General features: G+C 43.1%; 1 protein-coding gene across 5 annotated transcripts; it reads left to right on the top strand.

Annotated features, from left to right (window-relative positions):
- The first annotated feature begins 18,499 nt into the window (after positions 1-18,499).
- LOC134586801 (uncharacterized) lies at positions 18,500-20,706 on the top strand. 5 transcript variants are annotated; one of them, XM_063442624.1, is made up of 2 exons: positions 18,500-18,521; positions 19,604-20,706. In XM_063442624.1, the coding sequence occupies exons 1-2, from the start codon at positions 18,500-18,502 to the stop codon at positions 20,704-20,706; spliced, it is 1,125 nt and encodes a 374-aa protein (XP_063298694.1). The 5 variants fall into 5 exon arrangements, with proteins under 5 accessions (XP_063298694.1, XP_063298699.1, XP_063298696.1 ...); XM_063442626.1 differs by lacking the exon at positions 18,500-18,521 and having other exon boundaries at positions 19,583-19,710; positions 19,834-20,706; XM_063442625.1 differs by lacking the exon at positions 18,500-18,521 and having other exon boundaries at positions 19,583-19,832; positions 19,932-20,706.
- Positions 20,707-20,995: the final 289 nt, after the last annotated feature.

Below are 20,995 nucleotides of genomic sequence, written 5' to 3'. Positions count from 1 at the left end.
GGCCTGAGTGGTATATGGGCAGAAAAGTCCAGATCTGTGGCGTCTCGCCAGTCCTGCGCCTCATACCAGTCTCTGGATTCTGCTTGGGTGTGCGATATCATTCCGTGGGTTGCGCTCTTGTTGAGGATCCAGTCCTTTGCATTTCTGGGGTGGACTCTGGGGTGGATTGCCCCGTGTTGTGTCGGTCTTCCTCTCTTATGTAAGTGCGGTACCGAGGTTGGTCTTTTCCGGGCCCCCAGACCACGAGCTCGGTGGCGTATGTTTGTGCGTCTGATACCCGTACGCGGGTGGGGACCCCAGGGATTCCGCTTGGGGTGCCAGTTTGTATGGGTCCTCCGTGAGGCTGAGTGGTTCTTGGGGTGCCTGGTGATGGGTGGCGTGTGTAGCATCTCACCTACCCACCTCCATTTAACTCCCGTGGGTTTCCAGGTTGCCCCTCTCTGCTCCCTGCGCTCGTGGCTCTGCTCGCCCGTGGACAGTAGGGTCTGCGGTTTTGTCTGGAGTGCTTGCATCTTTTCCTTGAGCTGGGACCAGAATCGGGCAAAGGTTGCTTTTATGCATTGCTGTACTTCGCTATAGTCCTCCAGCTCAGGTTTGCAATGTCGCTCGCCTGGTGTGTTTGTCACCGCCATCTTGGGCGCGCCATGTGCTTGGCTGCCCCGTTGTTTCTGTGTCTCAGGCTGTGGATCTGGTCTGTGTCTGCCTCTCTCGCTGCTCGCTGTGGACCGAGATGACCCCCATCGGTCCAGAGGGGGGGAGGTAGGAGCCAGGAGCCCCGAGGGTCGCATACCCAGGTCAGTCAGCGAGGAGAGCGGCCGTCTCTCCACAGCTCGATCTCCGGCGGGCCTCAGGTTTGTAGAGCGGGGTCCCGGTGGGTCACACGCTTGGGTTTGTTTCGGAGGAATCACCCGGGTGTCCCTGTCTTACTAGCTCCACTCCAGTGTGCTTTTGTGCCAGCTTTTGGGGGTTTTAGCCCCGATTTGTGTCGATTTGAGCAGGAGTTGCAACTTGGCACAACCGCTCAGCTTGGCTGCTAGGCTCCGCCCCCCCGCTGAGAAAGCTTTTGACATGGTCAGATGGGATTTTCTGGGGAATGCAGTCTATGACGCCATTATGGCGTTATACACTATACCTTCAGCAAGGACGGTAGGTCCAGGAATAGATGCAGACTGGTTTAATATCATGAATGGTACTAGGCAGGGCTGCCCCCTGTCCCCTTTGCTTTATGTTTTAACCATTGAGCCTTTGGCAGAAGATATAAGGCAAAATGGGAAGATTAAGGGACTCAGGTTAAATAATGTAGAACAATTATATGCTGATGACGTTATGCTTATGTTGCAGAATCCTAGATCCTCGCTGCCGGAATTGATAAAAGTATTAGGTCAGTATAGTGAATATTCAAATTATAAATTAAATACTAATAAGACTACAATAATGACAACTAATATATCTAGTGAAGATAAGCATTTTATTAAAATATCTTATGATTTTGTCGGGGCAAAGGACAATACTATGTTCCTTGGTATTAAAATACTAAGAAACATAAAAAAAGTTATAGAGGTCAATTTTCTCCCCCCCCTCATAAAATATACAAATAAGATCTTAAAAGAATGGGTTAGTAGGGAGATTTCCTGGATAGGGCGTATAAATACTATTCGCTCATACATTCTGCCCAAATGGAATTATCTTTTTAGAATGTTACCAATACAAGTCCCAATTCCCTGGTTTAAAATGATACAGTCAGCTTTCTCTAAATTAATTTGGAAGGCGAAAAAACCCAGAATAAGTTTACATTTGTTATCTAAGAAAAAAAAAGATGGGGGTCTTGCTGCCCCAAATATAATAGAATATCATAATGCCTGTATGTTGGCACATGCTGTTAATACCTTAAGTACAGATCAAAAAGATCAAGCCTGGCACCAAATAGAGCAATCATTAGTAGAGACAGACAGTCTGTCTGCCCTATTCTGGGCAACAAGAAAGGAGAAAAATAAGAGCAAACCAGTATGTCCAGGAAATTCGATTATTATTGACAGTATTTTGAGATACTGGAATAAAATCAAGAAAGATTTTCAAATTAGAATATAGACTGTTTCCATTCTTACCCATAGAGGTGATTAAGGGGAATATTGAGGATATTAATATCAACGGATGGACACAGAAGGGAATTAAGAACATTCAAGAGATTATAGATAGAAAGGAAATCAAGCCATTCAACCAGCTACAAATAGAGTTTGGGATTGATAACAAGGAAATATTTACATATTTAAGAATTAAGTTCTATTTGGCAAAATTCTTGGATTTCCAGGTTAATAAAAATATAAGTAATCTTAAAAAGATTCTGGAAACTCATAGAATTAGAGGCCATATTACTAGATGTTACGAGTTCTTAAAGGACTCTCAGAAGCCCTATGTCTGTAAATCTAAGATCAAGTGGGAAAAAGACCTACATACTGAAATTACTGAGCAAGATATGATAAGTGTGATAGTTAAGGTTAATAAATCGGTACATTGTCTGAATATAGCAGAAAATGTTTATAAACTTATAAACAGATGGTATATTGTCCCAGAAAAATTGGCTAAAATGTAAAAAGATCAGAATCATGCTTGCTGGAGATGTGATGATGGGAAAGGAGATTATCTCCATGTATGGTGGCATTGGAAATCTTTAAGCAATACATGGAAGAATATCTATCAACAGATTTATAATACCTGCCAGATATATATACCTTTCACACCACAGAGTTTTTTGTTACATCGGGGATGGCCCTCTATGCCTACTGAAAAATGCATGTTAATAATGCATATTTTAATGGCAGCCAAGATAGTTCTAGCTAGGTATTGGAAAAGCAATAAAGTGTTAGAGTGGGCTGAAATTAAAAAACAAGTAACATATCAATGTAAAATAGAAATTGGAATAATTCAAGGAAACTCTGTTGGTTTGAGGAAAATTAGTAGGTGGAAAAATATAGTTGACAAGTTTATCGCTAGTAATGAAGGTTTATAATTTAGAAGGTTTGCGATGACCCTGATGTGTGTTTGACTCCGGAGAGATACTAGCGAATGATGCACCCACTTGGGAAGTAAAGGTATAAATGGCTAGAACAATGCTAGTTCCTTGGGATGGTATGTGTGTTTCGGTATGAATGCTGTTTGGGGATACCTCAATTCTGTTACTTATGTAACTCATAGATACTGTTATCCTACTGCGGTTTATTTTAGCTATGCAATATATGGATTTTTATGTGTACGTATTTAAAGTTATATAAGCACTGTCTGTATTAATGCATTTTATAGACATCTGTTCTAATGGAAACACATTTATTTGTATATTTGTATCGCTCATTGAGGTATTGTAGGTATTTTTGATAATTGTAAAAAATAAAAAAAAATTGGGAAAAATAAAAATATATATATAAAAAAAAACAGATTTCAAGATTTAAGAAAAACATCAGGCACCATAACAACATCATCAGAATTATGTAATCATGGTGCGAGATGTTTCTGGGCATAGACTTGCCTGCAGGGGTTAAACTGTTAACAAAATCTTCGATCTGGCACCCAATCACTCTAGCCCTTCACTCAAATTCCAGACTGAGACTTACCGGTAAATAAGGAAGTCTGGAAATAAGTGTACACTCTTAACTTATAAGAAGCTCCCCATTTACAAAACAAAGTGAAAAAGGTATGTATATTTTTCAATTTGTCTTGTCAATGGGGAGCTACTGATAGGCTGATGTTCCGAAGTTTCAAGATTTAAGCCTCTGCACTGGAAAAAAGTAAGTAAATCTTTGGGGTTTTTTTAGATTTTTTTGCACCAGAGGGTCACCTGCCTACAAGTATTCATAACACTTAGTGATGTTCCGAACGGTTCGCTGGCGAATAGTTCCTGGCGAACATAGCGTGTTCGCGTTCGCCACGGATGGCGAACATATGCGATGTTCGGTGTGCCCCCTATTCGTCATCATTGAGTAAACTTTGACCCTGTACCTCACAGTCAGCAGACACATTCCAGTCAATCAGCAGCAGACCCTCCCTCCCAGACCCTCCCACCTCCTAGACAGCATACAATTTAGATTAATGCTGAAGCTGCATTCATTTTTGTTTTGTATTATTTATTTATTTATTTATTTTGTGTGTTTATTATACATTATCCCCCCATAGCCAGTAACCTGTGTTTATTATACATTATCCTCCCATAGCCACTAACCTGTGTTTATTATACATTATCCCCCAATAGCCAGTAACCTGTGTTTATTATACATTATCCCCCCATAGCCAGTAACCTGTGTTTATTATACAGTATCCCCCCATAGCCAGTAACCTGTGTTTATTATACATTATCCTCCCATAGCCAGTAACCTGTGTTTATTATACATTATCCCCCATAGCCAGTAACCTGTGTTTATTATACATTATCCCCCCATAGCCAGTAACCTGTGTTTATTATACATTATCCCTCCCATAGCCAGTAACCTGTGTTTATTATACATTATCCTCCCATAGCCAGTAACACGTGTTTATTATACATTATCCCCCCCATAGCCAGTAACCTGTGTTTATTTATCGGTGAACCTAGGCAGCATGATGTCTTAGGCCAGCCCAGAGAGTGAGTGAGTGAATAATATAATATATATGTTCAGAAACATATTAGTAATATATGTAAATCAGGTTCATGCAAAGAGGGTGAAAAGGTATTAAAGAGAAACACACTTATTGCATCAAATTTACAAAGCCAAACTTTTAAAAGCTTTCCTCATTTCTTTCTCGGGATGAGGAATATATCGGTTGTAGACTGAGGATTTCCATCTGCCCAATCTTTTAATAATATGCACTGTTGTGTCAGTGTTGAAGGAGACCGAACATTTGCGGAAGTTCGCGTTCGCCATTCGCGAACGGAAAATTTTATGTTCGCGACATCACTGATAACACTATAACATTCCTTTAAATCTGAAATCTCACTTTCCTATTACAGTTCTGCAATATGTGCAGGACTGATGTTCAGCGTCTTTAAACTCAACACGAAGATGCTGAATGTTTCCTGTAGATTTATTGGATTAACGCACCTCTATGAGGAGATGCTTAATGGCGCAGTGAGCAATGGCCATGCATGCACAGTGGGTCCCCCAATGGTTCTCTATGGATTATTAAGGCACTATTTCTGCTTGTTCAGTATGCAACCAAAAAATAAATATGGGAAGATCTTTTTGAGGAATGACTTGGAGAGGATGACATTGTGGTGGTCCTACACAAACACAACACTAACCTACCATATGTATTACACCACAAGCAATCTCCAATCAGGACACTCACATCTTTTATTACACACCAGGCATTGGTGAACTAAGCCTATCCTGCTCCTTACCATATGATAGACAGGGTAGGTGTAATTCACAAACATTTGGGGTGCCTCATTTAGCTAGCACTTTCATTTGTCATTGTAATCTATGGCAGCTGAAATGCCATAGACAAGTGTGCATGGCTTTCCTTTTCCCCATAAAGAAGTGGCAGGAGACATGAAATAGGAGAGACATATTTACCACAAAACCTTGTGGCATACCAGTCTTCTTAAAGGATTAAAAAAGCCTTAAATGTTTTGAAGCGGTTGTGGTACATAGAAACTGTAAAAGCGGGACAGCCTGAAGCCATTTTGAACCTAATGCTGACCGGGACTGCCCCCGAGTCCTAACCCACTTATCAAGCGGTGGGGACGTTCTAACAATCATAAGGGCATAGCCATAACTCATACTTTAAGCGTACATAATTAATTGTTGTTAAAATTACCATACGTTTTGGGCACTATGCAACCCATTGTTATAAAAAAAGTTCAACAGACATACGAAGGGGAGGGGACCGGGTCGACAAGCAAAATAGGGGACACTAGACCCACGGGCACAATAGCGTGTACAGTACAGAGGGGCGGAGATAGGTAACAAAGAAGTAACCAAGCCAATTCGAACTTGAGAACCCTATGACCCATAGCCACCACTCAGACCACACGCTACCGACCAGTACAATGCAGCACAATATAGAGAGAGGCCCAGACGGGAAATGTTAGAACACAGGGGCACATCCCACAGAAATGTACAGGAACAGCCAAGATGATAGAAACGACACACACCCTCAACCCCACTTGCCAACCCCCCCCTCCAACATACAGGCCGCCACCCACCCCAGGGATGTAGACAAGCCCAAGGAACCCTAGATAAGAGCAGCAAGACACAGAAAGGGCAGGCAGGTCTCAGGGAGCCCCAAAGACGTGGGATGGTTCAAGGGGGGATAAACCAGCATAAATAGGAATATAACACCCTTTAAAGTGGCTTGTTCAGTTCTAGCCGTACGTTCACAAGCGGTGAAGTCACACCCGGTGAAATATACTCACAACTCGTCTACCCACTGTTAGGGAGATGAGACCGGGAGTCACACCCCATATACTTCTGGCTTTGAGTAAGACCAGATATCAATTGTTGATTTATTTTTTCTATGTTTCCTCTTTGTTTTCTCTATCTAACCTTCTTAACTACTTCTCATCGGGCATGGAGGGCGTGAGGAACCCTGAGTTCGGACTATCACAGCAGACACGACCAGGGGACCATAGGGAAAGACCGAGACAGCAAATCAACCATATGAGAATATGGCTCTAAAAGTGTTATCTATAAACGTGAAAGGCCTGAATGCCCCCCAAATAAGGAGGATGATGTTTAAGGAAGTGAAAAGGATGGGAGCGTATGTCGCCTTCCTTCAGGAGACACACATGTCGAGACACACGACATTTAAAGTAAGTGATCACACATATACTACTCCACACGAAGCTAGGTCTCTGCGGAAAAATAACGGGGTAGCAATACTAATTAGCAACACGTGCCCCATCAACATATCCACGGTAGACGTAGACCCAGAAGGGAGGAACATTATCCTAACGGGCTCCATACACTCACACACAATACATATGATCAATATATACGCCCCAAACATCCCAGGCTATGCGTTCTGGGAGGAGTTACACACCAAATTAAATGCCCTATCACATGGCATCATGCTCATGGGGGGAGAATTTAACGCCATACCATGTCCAGCCGCTGACAGGAGCTCCAAAACGGGACAGCTAAGATCCCACGGTAGGGAACAACAAGATAAAACTCTGTATGAATTTATCAAAACAACTGGCTTAATGGACATCTGGAGGGTGCAGCATCCTAATACAGTAGACTATACATTCTACTCAGCCCCTCATGGAACGTAATCAAGAATAGATTTCTTCTTGGTAAACGATGCTGGCATGGCCAGAGTAACAGAATCAACAATCGGGTCCATCACGTGGTCGGACCATGCGGAAGTCACGGTGACGCCAGGGAACCTCTGTACTGCCTCACCCTGGAATTGGAAAATGACGCTGCCCGGGATATCATATGGTCCAAGAGAAACTATAAAAAAGCCAGCAAGACCGACACCCTGTTGGCAAGGGCACTAAAACCACGAGAGCGAAGAACCCACATCGGTGCAATGAAACAAAAAGACGGCACCATCAAGAGCATACCAGCGAGCATAGCCCAGATATTCACGGAGTACTATAGAACATTATACAAGCACACACCCAAAAATGCTGACCAAATACAAGAGGCGAACGACAAAATGAATACATTCCTACGGAATCTCAAACTACCGAAACTGTCGGAAGAAACGATACAAAACTTAGACAACGACATATCAAGCGACAAAATAGATAGAGCCATAGCGAGGCTGAAGAGCCACAAAGCCCTGGGCCGCAATGGCTTAGATGGAGGATATTACCAAACATTTCGGGAAGAATTATCTCCCCACCTAACGCAACTTTTTAATAACTTTATGACAGGTGGGAACCCAGAGAAAGAGATGTCCCTAGCTAACATAGTCCTTCTCCCTAAGCTGGGTAGGGACCCTACGATACCAGCGAATTATAGGTCTATATCCCTAATTAATCAGGATGTCAAGATCCTAGCAAAAATATTAGCAGAACGCCTCAACCCCATCCTGAAATCACTGATACACCCAGACCAGGTGGGGTTTATACTAGATCGCTAACTCTTTGAAAACACCAGGAGAAACATAGACATAATATGGAGACAGGGAACGGCCAGACTCCCCACCCTGGTAGTATCAATAGACGCGGAAAAAGCGTTTGATAGAGTAGAATGGCCCTATCTTTTTAATCTTTTAACATACCTAGGTTTCCCAGCTAAATACACGGCTTCGATAAAAGCGATGTACAGTAACGCAACAGCCCAAGTAAAAATCGCAGGCACATGGCCCCAACCTTTTAACTTAGGAAACGGCACAAGGCAAGGCTGTCCTCTGTCCCCGTTGCTGTTCGCACTATTGTTGCAACCTCTACTACAGGCCATTTGGGAACATCCACGTATTAAAGGAGTTCGGGTTGAGGGAACAGGAATTTTTGGTGTCTGCATATGCAGATGATGTCCTCTTAACGATAACAGAACCAAGGGAATCGTTGGATGCGCTAGCCGAGGTCCTTACACAATACGGAGCCTTCTCAGGATACAGAGCCAATCTAGAAAAAGCCAGCGCCCTCCCGGTGGGAATGTCGGCGGTGGACACGGAGGCAGTAAGAGCAACGCACAACATCCCCATGGCACACAGCCATATTAAGTACCTAGGAATACATTTACTAGACGACCCAGCCAAAATATATCACCTAAACTACTCCTTTTTAAGACACTTATATCAGACATGGAAAAAAAATATTTTCAAACAGAGCACACATTAGTCCTTATCTTGATTATTGTACCTTTTATATTTGTACTTAAAACATGAACAAAATTATAAATGTCATTACATTTCTCCATAAATAAAACAAAAACAACGTGCCCCTAGAGTCTTAAAGGGATAAACTTAAAAAATAAAAGTACTTTAAAATGTTATCAAAATACATTCCAGGTTGACTAAAAGCTAACTATCCTCATATTTATACAACAGTTCAATCCAGTATATATATTTAAACTAGAGAGTAAGTACAAGTTTTAAAGAGACAGTTCCAAAAGTCTAAAAAACTATTTTAAATTCTGGGAGAAATAATTCTAAAAACTTACAATCCACATACTATTCAATACAACAACCAGATCCAGATAAAAAAAGTGTAGTGCATTTGATGCTATCAATTAAAGATTCTATGTGCTCCTCCGAATTTTAGAATCGACAAGAATATCACGAGTAACTTCACAACCTAGAGAATGAGTGATGGATGTATACAAGGAGGAAACATCGCAGGTCTGGAATGTATTTTGATAACATTTGAAAGTACTTTTATTTTTTAAGTCTGTCCCTTTAAGACTCTAGGGGCACGTTGTTTTTGTTTTATTTATGGAGAAATGTAATGACATTTATAATTTTGTTCATGTTTTAAGTACAAATAGAAAAGGTTCAATAATCAAGATAAGGACTAAGGTGTGCTCTGTTTGAAAATACTTTTTTTCAAATTGACCTTTTCATATGAATGGTTTCTGCATTTTGGAAACGACAGTATTGAACATTTTATTCAGCACATCCAGTGCCTGTTGTGTTAGCCAATAGGACCTTGCTTTTACATATTACGGCCTTTTGGGTGGATTTATAAGGACTGCATGGAGTTAGTGAGTCAGATCTGAGGAAGCCACTAATTTGGCAAAACGCGTCATCTGACTCTGACGTCATCACGCAAACTCCGCCTCCGGGAAGTATCCCGATCTTGAAGATTGCTGTACTGCTGTAGTAAGGACGTGCATGCTATTTTCCTGCCGGCCGGCCGGTGTTCTATCATTCTGCTATACCTCGTCAGATTTCTATACCCTCGTCACTTCCGGGGAGGAGAATCAGCTGGATCCTGTGCTGCACATGCGTGCTAGCACTCCTGCTACTCCTCCACAGCCAGGTCTGGAAGGTAAGTAAAACTAGTTTTACACTTTCATTATAGTTAGTGCATTCACTAAGCTTAGGCACACGGGACATTTAGGGTTAAGTGAGGGTTCAAATTAGGGTTAGGTAAGTGCTTCTAACCTCTCTCACTCTCTATTCTTACCCTAACCCTTGGGGTAAGGGTTAAAATAAAGTGTGAGAAATCACTATTTAGTGATATTCCCCTATTGTGAAATATCACTAAATGTGAACAAGTCCCTAATCCTAACCCTAATTTGAACCCTAACATTAATCCTAAATGTCCCATGTCCTAAGCTTAGTGAATGCACTAACTACCGGTATAATGAAAGTGTAAAACTAGTTTTACTTACCTTCCAGGACCTGGCTGTGGAGGAGTAGCAGGAGTGCTAGCACGCATGTGCAGCACAGGATCCAGCTGATTCCCCTCCCCGGAAGTGACGAGGGTATAGAAATCTGACAGGTATAGCAGATTGATAGAACACCGGCAACCACACGCAACCAGAAGCAAGTCTGTTCTTCCAGTAGGGACCTGGGTGATATCATATGCACTTTTTGTCTTCAATAAAACTTTTTACTCGTTTCTCTGGCTTGAGTGGAAGTTTCTGTTTGGGTTGTCAAAGTTTAGAGCAGACTCCTCTGCTCTCTATTTGTGAGTTTATTTCCTATCTTTACTTGCTTTACAGTATCACACTTTGTGTTTGTTATGTTCCTTTTATGTTCCTATATGGCAGATGTGATTTAACTGAAGAGCTGCTGTCAGTGTAAGTTGTCATTTTTATGTACAATATCACTTTAAGTGGTTTTTGAAACTTGCACATTTGGATATTTCAACACTATAGTTGGGTATTCACATTGATTGATTGTTGTATGTATGAATAAGAGTGTTTAACACAGATTATTGCACTTTATGATATCTCACTGTTTTTTGGAGATCTATGCTGCTATATAATTTTGCACTCTAAAATACAGCGCACCTTTCTTCTGTTTTTGTTGTTTAGTGCACGTAGGTTGATAACTGGCCTGTAATCACCCGTCTTTTTCTTGACCAGAAAAACAATGTAGTACAAAACAAATTTTATAAACTGTCTATTTCGTGAGCCTTCCAAATGGTGATTTTGAGATAAGGGTTTGAAGCCCTTCATTGCTGAGGTGAGACTTATGTTCGCTGGTGCAGATAGGAGGCGGAGGAATCGATTACCATATAGTGGTGTGAAAAGCTCTGGTTATCTAGGATCTCCAAAGTCTCTGTATTAAACGGATGGTTTTGGCGTGGGGTTCACTCACAAAGGATTCTTTATTAAATTTAGACTTAATGTCTGGCCCAATCCAGTCATCATTATCTGAATTGTTTGCTTGTCATTCATCCTCCCCAGATAGATCAGGTGGACAATTGTGGTCCTCCTCATCCGAAGATAGGGTACCTCTTGAACTTTAGGGGCAGAAGTCACTTGTGGAGTCTTTAGAGACTTTCCATTGTTGTTTAGAAGGCCATATCAGCTCAGGGGGTGAATTATCAGGGTCCTGAGAGTCATCAGAGGGACTGTTGACTTGAGCAGGGGTTGGTTCTGGCCCTTCTTGCGTCAGGGAAAAGTTAGAGAGTGCTCTGGACAAAGCTTTTTTCAGAGAATCTGCAACAGTGGCGTTATCAGTATCTGTAGGCTATCAGTAGTTGGCATAGATTCATCAAGCCCTTCCATAATCAAGAAAAAGTTAACAGGCTGCAATAAAATGAGATACAAATCAGGTGATTAATCCTAGGGGAGTCACCCCTAGTGCCACCAGGTAGAAAATAAGAATAATACATGTAAAGAAGATAAATAGATTGAAGGGACACTATAGTCACAAGAACAATGACAGCTTATTGTATTTGTTCTGATGAGTATAATCGTTCACTTCAGGCTTTTTACAGTAAACACTGTTTTTTTTTTCAGAGAAAATGCAGTGTTTACTTTACAGCCTAGGGATACCTCAACTGGCTACTCCTCAGATGGGTACTAGAGGTGCTTCCTGTGGCAGTGCTGCACAGTGTACAGCACTCCCATTCAGTGTCTCCACCCTCTGCATGGAAATACTTAAAGGGACACTCTAGGCACCCAGACCACTTCTGGTCATTGGAGTGGTCTGGGTGCCAACTCCCACTACTCTTAACCCTGCAAGTGTAATTATTGCAGTTTTTTATAAACTGCAATAATTACATTGCAGGGTTAACTCCACCTCTAGTGGCTGTCTATTAGACAGCCACTAGAGGTCACTTCCTGGGTTCTAGCACAGGAAACCTGTGCTAGAGCGTCGCTGGACGTCCTCACGCTGTGTGAGGACCTCCAGCGTCGCTCAAAACCCCATAGGAAAGCATTGAAATGATTTTTCAATTTTTTTTTCTATGGGGATACGTAATGCGCATGCGCGGCATTGCCGCGCATGCGCATTAGGTCCCCTCGGCCGGTGGGCGAGATCAGTCTCGCCCACCGGCCGACGCAATGAAGAGGAGGAGCGTCGCGGAGGCGGAGACAGCGACGAGGGACATCGCCGCTGCCTCAGGTAAGTCACTGAAGGGGTTTTCACCCCTTCAGTAACCGGGGATTGGGGGGTGGGAGGGAGAGGGACCCTCCAGTGCCAGGAAAACGGATCGTTTTCCTGGCACTGGAGTTTCCCTTTAACTTTCCTCATAGAGATGCATTGATTCAATGCAACTCTCTGAGGAGATGCTGATTGGCCAGGGATGTATTTGGCTTGTGCTGGCTCTGCCCCTGATCTGCCTCCTTGACAGTCTCAGCAAATCCAATGCTTTCCTATGGGAAAGCATTGTGATTGGCTTTGAGCAACACTTCTGATGATGTCAGCCAAGCAGGCAGATCTGGGGCAGAGCCAGCATCAGGATGGAATAAAGGTAATATTATACTATATTTATGGAGGGCAAGGGGGAACCGGGGGCTAGATGGTGGTTTTAACACTATAGGATCAGGAATACATGTTTGTGTTCCTGACCCTATAGTGATCCTTTAAGAAGTCTCACGCCTAATAACACCAGGTATATAACAAAATCAATTAATAGTGGGCTCACCCCTAAGATGTGCATGTAAAAATAGTTGACCACCAGATAAAATGTATCTATATCGGCAACCTAAGGGGAGCAGGGAGTAAACTTAAATAATGGAAATATAAAACCTCCTAATTCTTTATGTAAGTAGAAGAAAAACGCAACTGCTGCGATCACTTATCAGCCACAACAAAATGGCCTCAGTCTTCTTGTGTCTAAGAGTGAGAGGGCCGGAAGTGGTGGCCAAATCTCACGATGTAAGCCAGAAAATGTTCTTGTGGGAAAAGCCGCAAATCATGATGTAGGGGAGAGAGTTTTGTTACAAGGCTCGTGTGGAAGAGACTGAGGCTATAAAAGACAGGTAGTCAGGTACTATTTGGGAATGGGCAATTTGAGAATGGACAAGCTCTGGAAATTAATAATCCATAGAGTTGACAAGGAACAGGTATTGGCCTAGTGACACAGATATTAACGGTGAAATATTCTATCTCTACGTATACAACATAGAATTCCAACTTCAAAATATACAAAACAGAAAAAAAAGCAATTGGAAAAAATAGAATATAGATGGGGCGATGAGTAGATAGAGTATCCTAGTGTACCTTTCAGCATTTAGGGTTTTAATCTGAAATGCTGATTAGTATGTGCTGTCTTGTTGACTGAAGTTCATAGGAGCCCTTTTAAGAGATAGTTGTTAAAAGGCTTGTGTGCAAAAGACTGAGGCTTGCTGCGCTTAGGGTAAGGCAGTCTCTGAAATGCTGATTATTAGGTGCTGCCGTCTTGATGACTAAAGTTCTCATGAGCCTTCTGAGTGTGTGTGTGTTATTTTGTGAATGTAATCCATGTTAAAATTGTTACGGAAAAAAGGAGTAAAAAATAAAAATGTATAAGAGGCATACATTATTTTAAAAAAAACAAGGTACTAATGTAATAGTTAGTAACAGCTTTTTATATATAAATGTCATATTATCAAACGTACATATCAATAACATTTATAATTTGTAATTATTTATAATATTCATATATAATTTACCTATGTAGGTCCTTTTTAAAAAGCTACACTGCTAACTAGCTACTAACATCCCCCACATACACACTATGACCAGTGGCGGTGGATAACATTTCAAGTTGGTGGGACTGGGACACATGGATTTGACTCTACCCCTAAATGTCTATTTGGCACTACTACCTCCAAAATATGTGGATGGTCTGATATATAGGGAATAAACCATATAGACATATTCCTATTAGTGAATTAAATAAAAAGGGCGTTTTGAGGCTAAATTCACATTACAAGTGTAAGACAACGTTTAGCCATGCCAAAGGATTACTTTTAAAAATTTATAGAACCAAAACAGGAAACACCTGAAGTGTACTAAGGCACTTCAGGAGGGGGAGGCAGTGAATATGAAAGCAACCTTTATTGTATAGCATGAGTTACAAATAACTTAAACCACAAAAATAAATAAGTACAATAATACCCGAGGGGAAAAAGCCTTAAACGTTAGGGTAAGTTAGGCTCAGAAAGATCAGTGGTACCTGGGGAATACGTATGATGATTGCTATATGCAGGGCCAGATTAAGAGGCCAGTGGGTCTGGTGCTGACAATTATGATGGGGCCTAATTACAGAATCTTATCGACCAAAAACACTAAAACAGTCATACCTCCCAAGCGTCATGTATCTGATGGAGAAACTCAAAGGATGCAGCTATAAGAGAACACATACTCTATGCTAATCTCTCTCTAATTTATGCTTTCATCTTTCAAGTAAATCCATACCCCTTAACAGCAGTGTCCAGTAAAGCAGGAAGTCAATGGGCGGGGTGGTGGGCCACCATGACCACATGACCAGAACTCCGGAGGGGGGGGGGGGGGGAAATGGGGCGTGTCTGTCCAAAGAATTGGAAGGCCAGCCTGGCATCAGTGTCCCTATGTATCACAGTGTCAGTGTCCCCATATGGCGCAGTCTCCTAATCTCCCAGTGTCTCAGTGTCCTCATTTCTCCCAGTGTCCCCATGTCTTAGTGAGTCCTGTGTCACTAAGATACTAGGGCACACTGTGAGACATGGGGACACTGAGTCATATGGGGACACAGAGACATGGGGACACAGATATTTGGGGACACTAAGACACTGGAACACTGAATGACATGGGAACACAGACATTGGAAGACTAGAGGACACTGGCAGACATGGGGACACTGAGACACTAGGGACACTGGCTGGGAGGCATGGGGACACTGATACACTAGGGACACTGGCTGGGAGGAATGGGGACACTGAGACACTTGGGGACACTGGGATACATGGGGGCACTTGTGGACATAGACTTGGGACACTGAGACATTTGGGGACAATAAGGACACTGGCTGGGAGACATGTGAACACTGGGAGACATGGGGACACAGACATTTGGGGACACTGGGAGCCCTGGGGACACTAGGGGACACTGGGAGCCATGGGGACACTGAGATACTAGGGACACTGGCTGGTAGACATGGGGACACATAGTGTCTCCGTGTCTCCCAATGGGCCTATGTCTCCCAGTGTCCCCAAGTGTCTCAGTGTCCCCAGGTCTCCCAGTGTCCCCCAGTGTCTCAATGTCCTCAGTGTCCCCATGTCTCCTTGCTGCCTTTCCTCTCCTCCCTCACTTGCCTGAGCTGAAGGCTGTCTCTGCAGGCTGGGAGCTGCTGTCTGAACTCTATCTGCCGTGTAGCTGCTCCCCCACAGATCAGTGAGTACCTCAAATACCGGCTATGTCAGTAAAATACCAGTCAGGTGGCAAACCTAAGAGTAGTATGTAAAAAAAAAAATGGGCCTATTCCATGGAGCTGCAGCTCCATCAGCCCATATGTTAATCCGGCCCTGGCTATATGAGCTATATCTGCCAAAGGCTGAACTAAACCCCTATTAAACTCTTTTAAATACTATAGAGTTACCAGATAGCTTATAGGATCAAGGTAATGTGTGTTGGAGAAAAACACAATAATATAGATAAACCCTTATTAACATTATTGTGTTTCTTCTCTCCAACACATATTACCTTGATCCTATAAGCTATTTGGGGACTCTATAGTAGTTAAAAGAGTTTTATCTGGGGTTGTAAACCAACCTTTTGCAGATGTAGCTCATAAATTAATCACCATACGATTCCCCAGGTACTACTAATCTCTGAGGTTCATTTACTAGGAATGTGCATTGGGAAAAATATTTGGTTCGGCACTTTGGGTAAGAGTAGGGTTAAGGGTAGGGTAAAGGGTAGGGTTAGGTTAGGAGCAGGGTTATGGTAGGGTTAACCCTGCTCCTAACCCATCCCTAACCCTAAACTTAGGGGTAAGTTTAGGGTTAGGGGTAGGGTAGGGTTAGGAGTACGGTTAGGGTAGGGATAGGGTAGAGTTAGGGGTAGGGTTGGGTTAGGAACAGTGTTATGGTGGGGTTAGGAGTAAGTTTAGGGTTAGGAGTATGATTAGGGTAGGGTTAGAGGTAACTTTGGAAATTCAGCAATTTGGTTCGGTATTCCGAAATTCACACCCCGCCGTGTGTGTGTGTGTGTGTGTATATATATATATATATATATGGTCATGGGTTGTTGTGAGGCATAGGGTATGTACAAGGGGGGACAAGGTCTGTTGGGGGGAAAGGGCTGTAGAGGGGACACACACACAGGGGCTGAGAGGGGGAACAGGGGCTGGAAAGGCGCACAGGAGCTGAAAGGGGGCTGAGAAGGGGCAGGGGCTGTAGAGAGGCGAACAGGTGCTATAGAAGGTGTTAGGGGCATAAAAAGGGCGGCAAGGGCTGTAGAGTGGGAGGTATGGGCTGTAGAGTGGGAGGTATGGGCTGTACAGAAGGAGCATGTGCTGTAGAGAGGGGGATATGGGCTGTGGTGGGAGGCACAGGGGCTATAGAAGGGGTGGGCAGGGGCAATAGAAGGGGCGGGCAGGGGCTGTAGAAGGGAGGGCACAGGGGTTATAGAAGGGGTGGGCAGGGGCTGTAGAAGGGAGGGCACAGGGGTTATAGTAAGGGTAGGCAGGGGCTGTAAAATGGGCACAGGGGCTACAGAATGGATGGGTAGAGGTAGTAAAAAGGGGTACAGTGGCTATAGAAAGGGAAACAGGGGCTAAACAAGGGGTGGGCAGGGGCTATAGAAAGGGGAACATGGGCTGAGGTGGGGCATAGGGGCTATAGAGGTCGTGGGCAAGAGCAGTAGAGTGGGCAGGGGCTGACAAAAAAAATCCCCTCACCCCTGAGTCTTACCTTAGGCCAGGGAGGGGTGCACAGGAGCCTGGAGCAGAAGCCTGCAGCCAGGTGAGTCGGCCGGGCCCTCGTGATGATGTCAGGAGGAGGGGGCGTGACTTCCACTGCTCTTCTCCCAGACTCCCCAGTGGATTGCGGACTGCTGGGGAGTCTGTAGTAGTGTGGTGGAATTCACGCCCTCTCCTCTTGACATCATCAGGAGGGTCCGGCCGACTTCACTGGCTGTTCTGTTCTGGCTGACTGCAGGGGGAGACAGGTAATGTGAATAATCCGAGTCCCCAGCCACAGACAGGGGATTCAGATTTTTGTGCCCCCCTGGAACAGTTCAGCACGGAGCCTCAATTTTGAGGCTTGATTAGAGTGTGCCCAGGCACACCCGGCACACCCCATGCGCACGCCTATGGGCCCTTTGGGAGTTTGGCAATTCGGGCATTAGGAAGCATCTGAATGTCCGAATTTTCAAAATTCGTCCGAATTTGCATTCGGAACTAAATGAATTGCACATGTCTATCATTTACCCTTTCTTGTCTGGCAGCCTGGGGCTAGGATTGTGGGACTGATGCCTCTCCATTTTTTATTGGACAGCTAAAGTAAAAAAAGGGGGGGGGGAGACCTTTCTTACTTTGTTTCTTCCCCGCTACTCTCTCCTTTCTGTCAAGAACCAGAAACTTTAGCTGCTATTGTGATTTTTAAGCCCTATTTGGGGGCTTATCTACATGATTATATAGCTCTCTCCCCACTTTCAGGAAGAAGATCGATCCTGGACCCTGTTGTTAGGGATATAACAACATAGATCCCCACCAGGAAAGGCATCTCCGGGCTAAAGCTGCCTTTACACTGTGTCTCCGAAGCAGGCAGTATATGCTGTATCCTCTGCAGATTCCTTCAAAACCGCTTACAGAGTCAAATGCTGTAACGGCACCCCGGGCATAAAAGGGGTTAAACGCAGTTTAGAGGATATTCCCCTTCCAGATAAACAGGCAGCTACCAAAGACACCAATCCGCCGAACAGGAAACCATATGAATGCCGTAAACAGCCGAATAGGAAAAACCATACGAAAGGTTTACACTCCTAGCAGTCAAACTGGAACAGCATACAATAAATCCCCCCAAGAACGAGACAAAGCTCCGTGTTGAGGGTCAAGCAATGAACAGCCAGAGCTGTGGGTTTATTGTTCTTATATACACATTAGTACCACCCACAGGGTTTTGGAAAACAACCAATAAACAGGTACAATACACTCAGACACTCCCACACAAAATCCTCCCCTCTGTCTGTGATACAATTACCTTAAACAATGGGTAATGTAATTATCACAGGCAGAGGAATACAGTTTTTCCACATTATTCATAACTTTAAAAGTATGCATCACATTCACATAAATCAGAATCAGCATACTCCAAATACAAACATACGTCAAAATCATACAAATTGGTCCAGTGGTTCAAAAGATAGATCGTAGTCCTTTGTGACCAAATGAAGCATGGCTTTTCTGCCCAAAACCAGTTCCACAGAGTCTTCTATCCTGGAGATAATTGGGAAGTAATCCAATTATCTCCAAAGACATAGGCAAAACTCCATTGAACACATGGCAGCAAAAGACAATAAAATACATAAAAATATATAACTGTGCAGCCATTGCATAAAACAGGTACATTCAACATATCCCCAGATAGCTCAGATCTGAGCGCGCATTATAACTGAATGGCGCTCAGATCACACACATACAGTTAAATTGCCATGGAGCTAAAGTCCCATAGTCTTTCATTATACGAATGGGCTCCATGGCATAGCTATCTGGGGTATCACCGCTCAAACAGGGCAAGCACCGAATGACCCGGCTTTCGTGTCTTTGCAGGGGAAAATCAAGCGTTTTAACATGGGGCCATAGTCTAAAGGCAGCAGGCTGGCAACCAGGCTCCTCCAATGCACAGTGGCGAGATTGGTCTCGTCACAAACGCCTTCTGAAATTCAGCTACCCATCTTTGGGCTGATTCACTCTCAAGCACTGCCATTGGCCACTTTGGAATGGGCCTCTAAAGTGTTCGCCTAGGAGCGATGGTGAGGTAGGGCCTAATGTGGTGGGGACCAGGTTAACCCCCGCATGCCCAGATGGGGATAGTACGTGGCCCCAATTCTGTCTGAAAACCCCCAAACATATATGACATAAATAATAAAATAGGGTCCAGCAAGTTATTCTTTATTTTTTGGTGATAAGCAAGCCCACCACAATAAACTGTAGGATATAGCAAGGTAAAACTGTCATTATTACATCATACCTTGCTCACATAAATACAAACAGGGCAGGGGGTGTAGTCCTCTTTGATCAGAGAAGCTGCTACTATTAACAGTTCAGCTGACAGCAGTGGGATAGAAAATAAGATGGCTAGTTTTCCACAAGCAGTGGTAATAGACAATGGTTCTGGATTAATTAAATTTGGATTTTCAGGAGAAGAAAAGCCACGATTTGTGTACTCAAACTTAGTAGGCAGACCAAAATACAAACCTGTCATTGTTGGAGCTGGACAAAGGGAATATTATATTGGAGAACATGCACAGGTAAGAAGGGGTATCCTCTCCTTAAACTACCCTGTGGAGCATGGTGTGGTAAATTCATGGGATGATATGGAGCTCATATGGAAGAATGGATTGGAACATCATCTACAGATAAAGACGTGTGAGAGACCAGTGCTTGTTTCTGAGGCACCTCTCAATCCACGAACCAACAGAGAAAAGATGATGACTGTTTTATTTGAGGGACTTGGTGTACCTGCAACATATGTATCAATCCAAGCAGTTTTAGCTCTCTACTCCTCGGGAAAAGTAACTGGTTGTGTGGTGGACATAGGTGATGGTGTGACACACACAGTCCCTATATTTGAAGGATACTGTCTTCAACATGCCGTGCTAAGGCTTGACCTAGCAGGAAGAGAACTGACAAACTATCTGATGAGAATACTAGCTGAAAGTGGCCTTTCCTTTATTAGTACATCGGAAAGAGAAATTGTTAAAGATATGAAAGAAAGGCTATGTTATGTTGCTGTTGATATAGAATGTGAGAGATTGAGAGCTAAAGAAGAATTGAAAAAAGAATACAAACTTCCTGATGGAAAGCTTATCACCATCCACAAAGATAGGTATAAATGTCCAGAAACACTATTTCATCCTGCAAGAATTGGAATGGATTCACCAGGCATTGATAGAATGTGTTTTAATAGCATAATGAAGTGTGACATTGATCTTCGGAGCACCCTTTGCAACAATGTGCTCATGTCTGGAGGGTCCAGCTTGTTTCCTGGAATTGGTGAGCGTATGACCAAGGAACTGGCCCGTTTGATCCCACCAGAATGCCCACTAAGTCTTGTTACTTCTCCTGAACCAATTTTGGCAGTATGGACGGGAGGATCAATATTGTCTTCTCTGTCTACCTTTCAGCAAATGTGGATTACACGGGCAGAATTCTTGGAAGTGGGACCGAACATCGTTCACCGAAAATGCTTCTAGATGAGTAGCACAAAGTAGTATGCTTAAAACTGCCTGAATAAAACTGTAGCTGTATATGATCATTGTTCTTTTCATTTCAAATTCTCTGTTTTGTTTTAGGTCGGATGACTTTTCAGAGCAGAATCAGTGATGTAATTGTAATTAACGTACAAATGATAGTTTATGATATCTTAACAATCTAAATTTAAAGGGAAACTGTCATAGGATTTATAGCTTTCTGCTTATTTATCCTTATATTTATATTTAACAAATATGTATTTGTAATATGTGAAAAATAAATTAAATGTAG

Source organism: Pelobates fuscus, chromosome 2, assembly GCF_036172605.1.
Source record: "Pelobates fuscus isolate aPelFus1 chromosome 2, aPelFus1.pri, whole genome shotgun sequence".
Taxonomy (NCBI): domain Eukaryota; kingdom Metazoa; phylum Chordata; class Amphibia; order Anura; family Pelobatidae; genus Pelobates; species Pelobates fuscus.
This window is presented reverse-complemented; position numbering and strand designations above follow the sequence as displayed.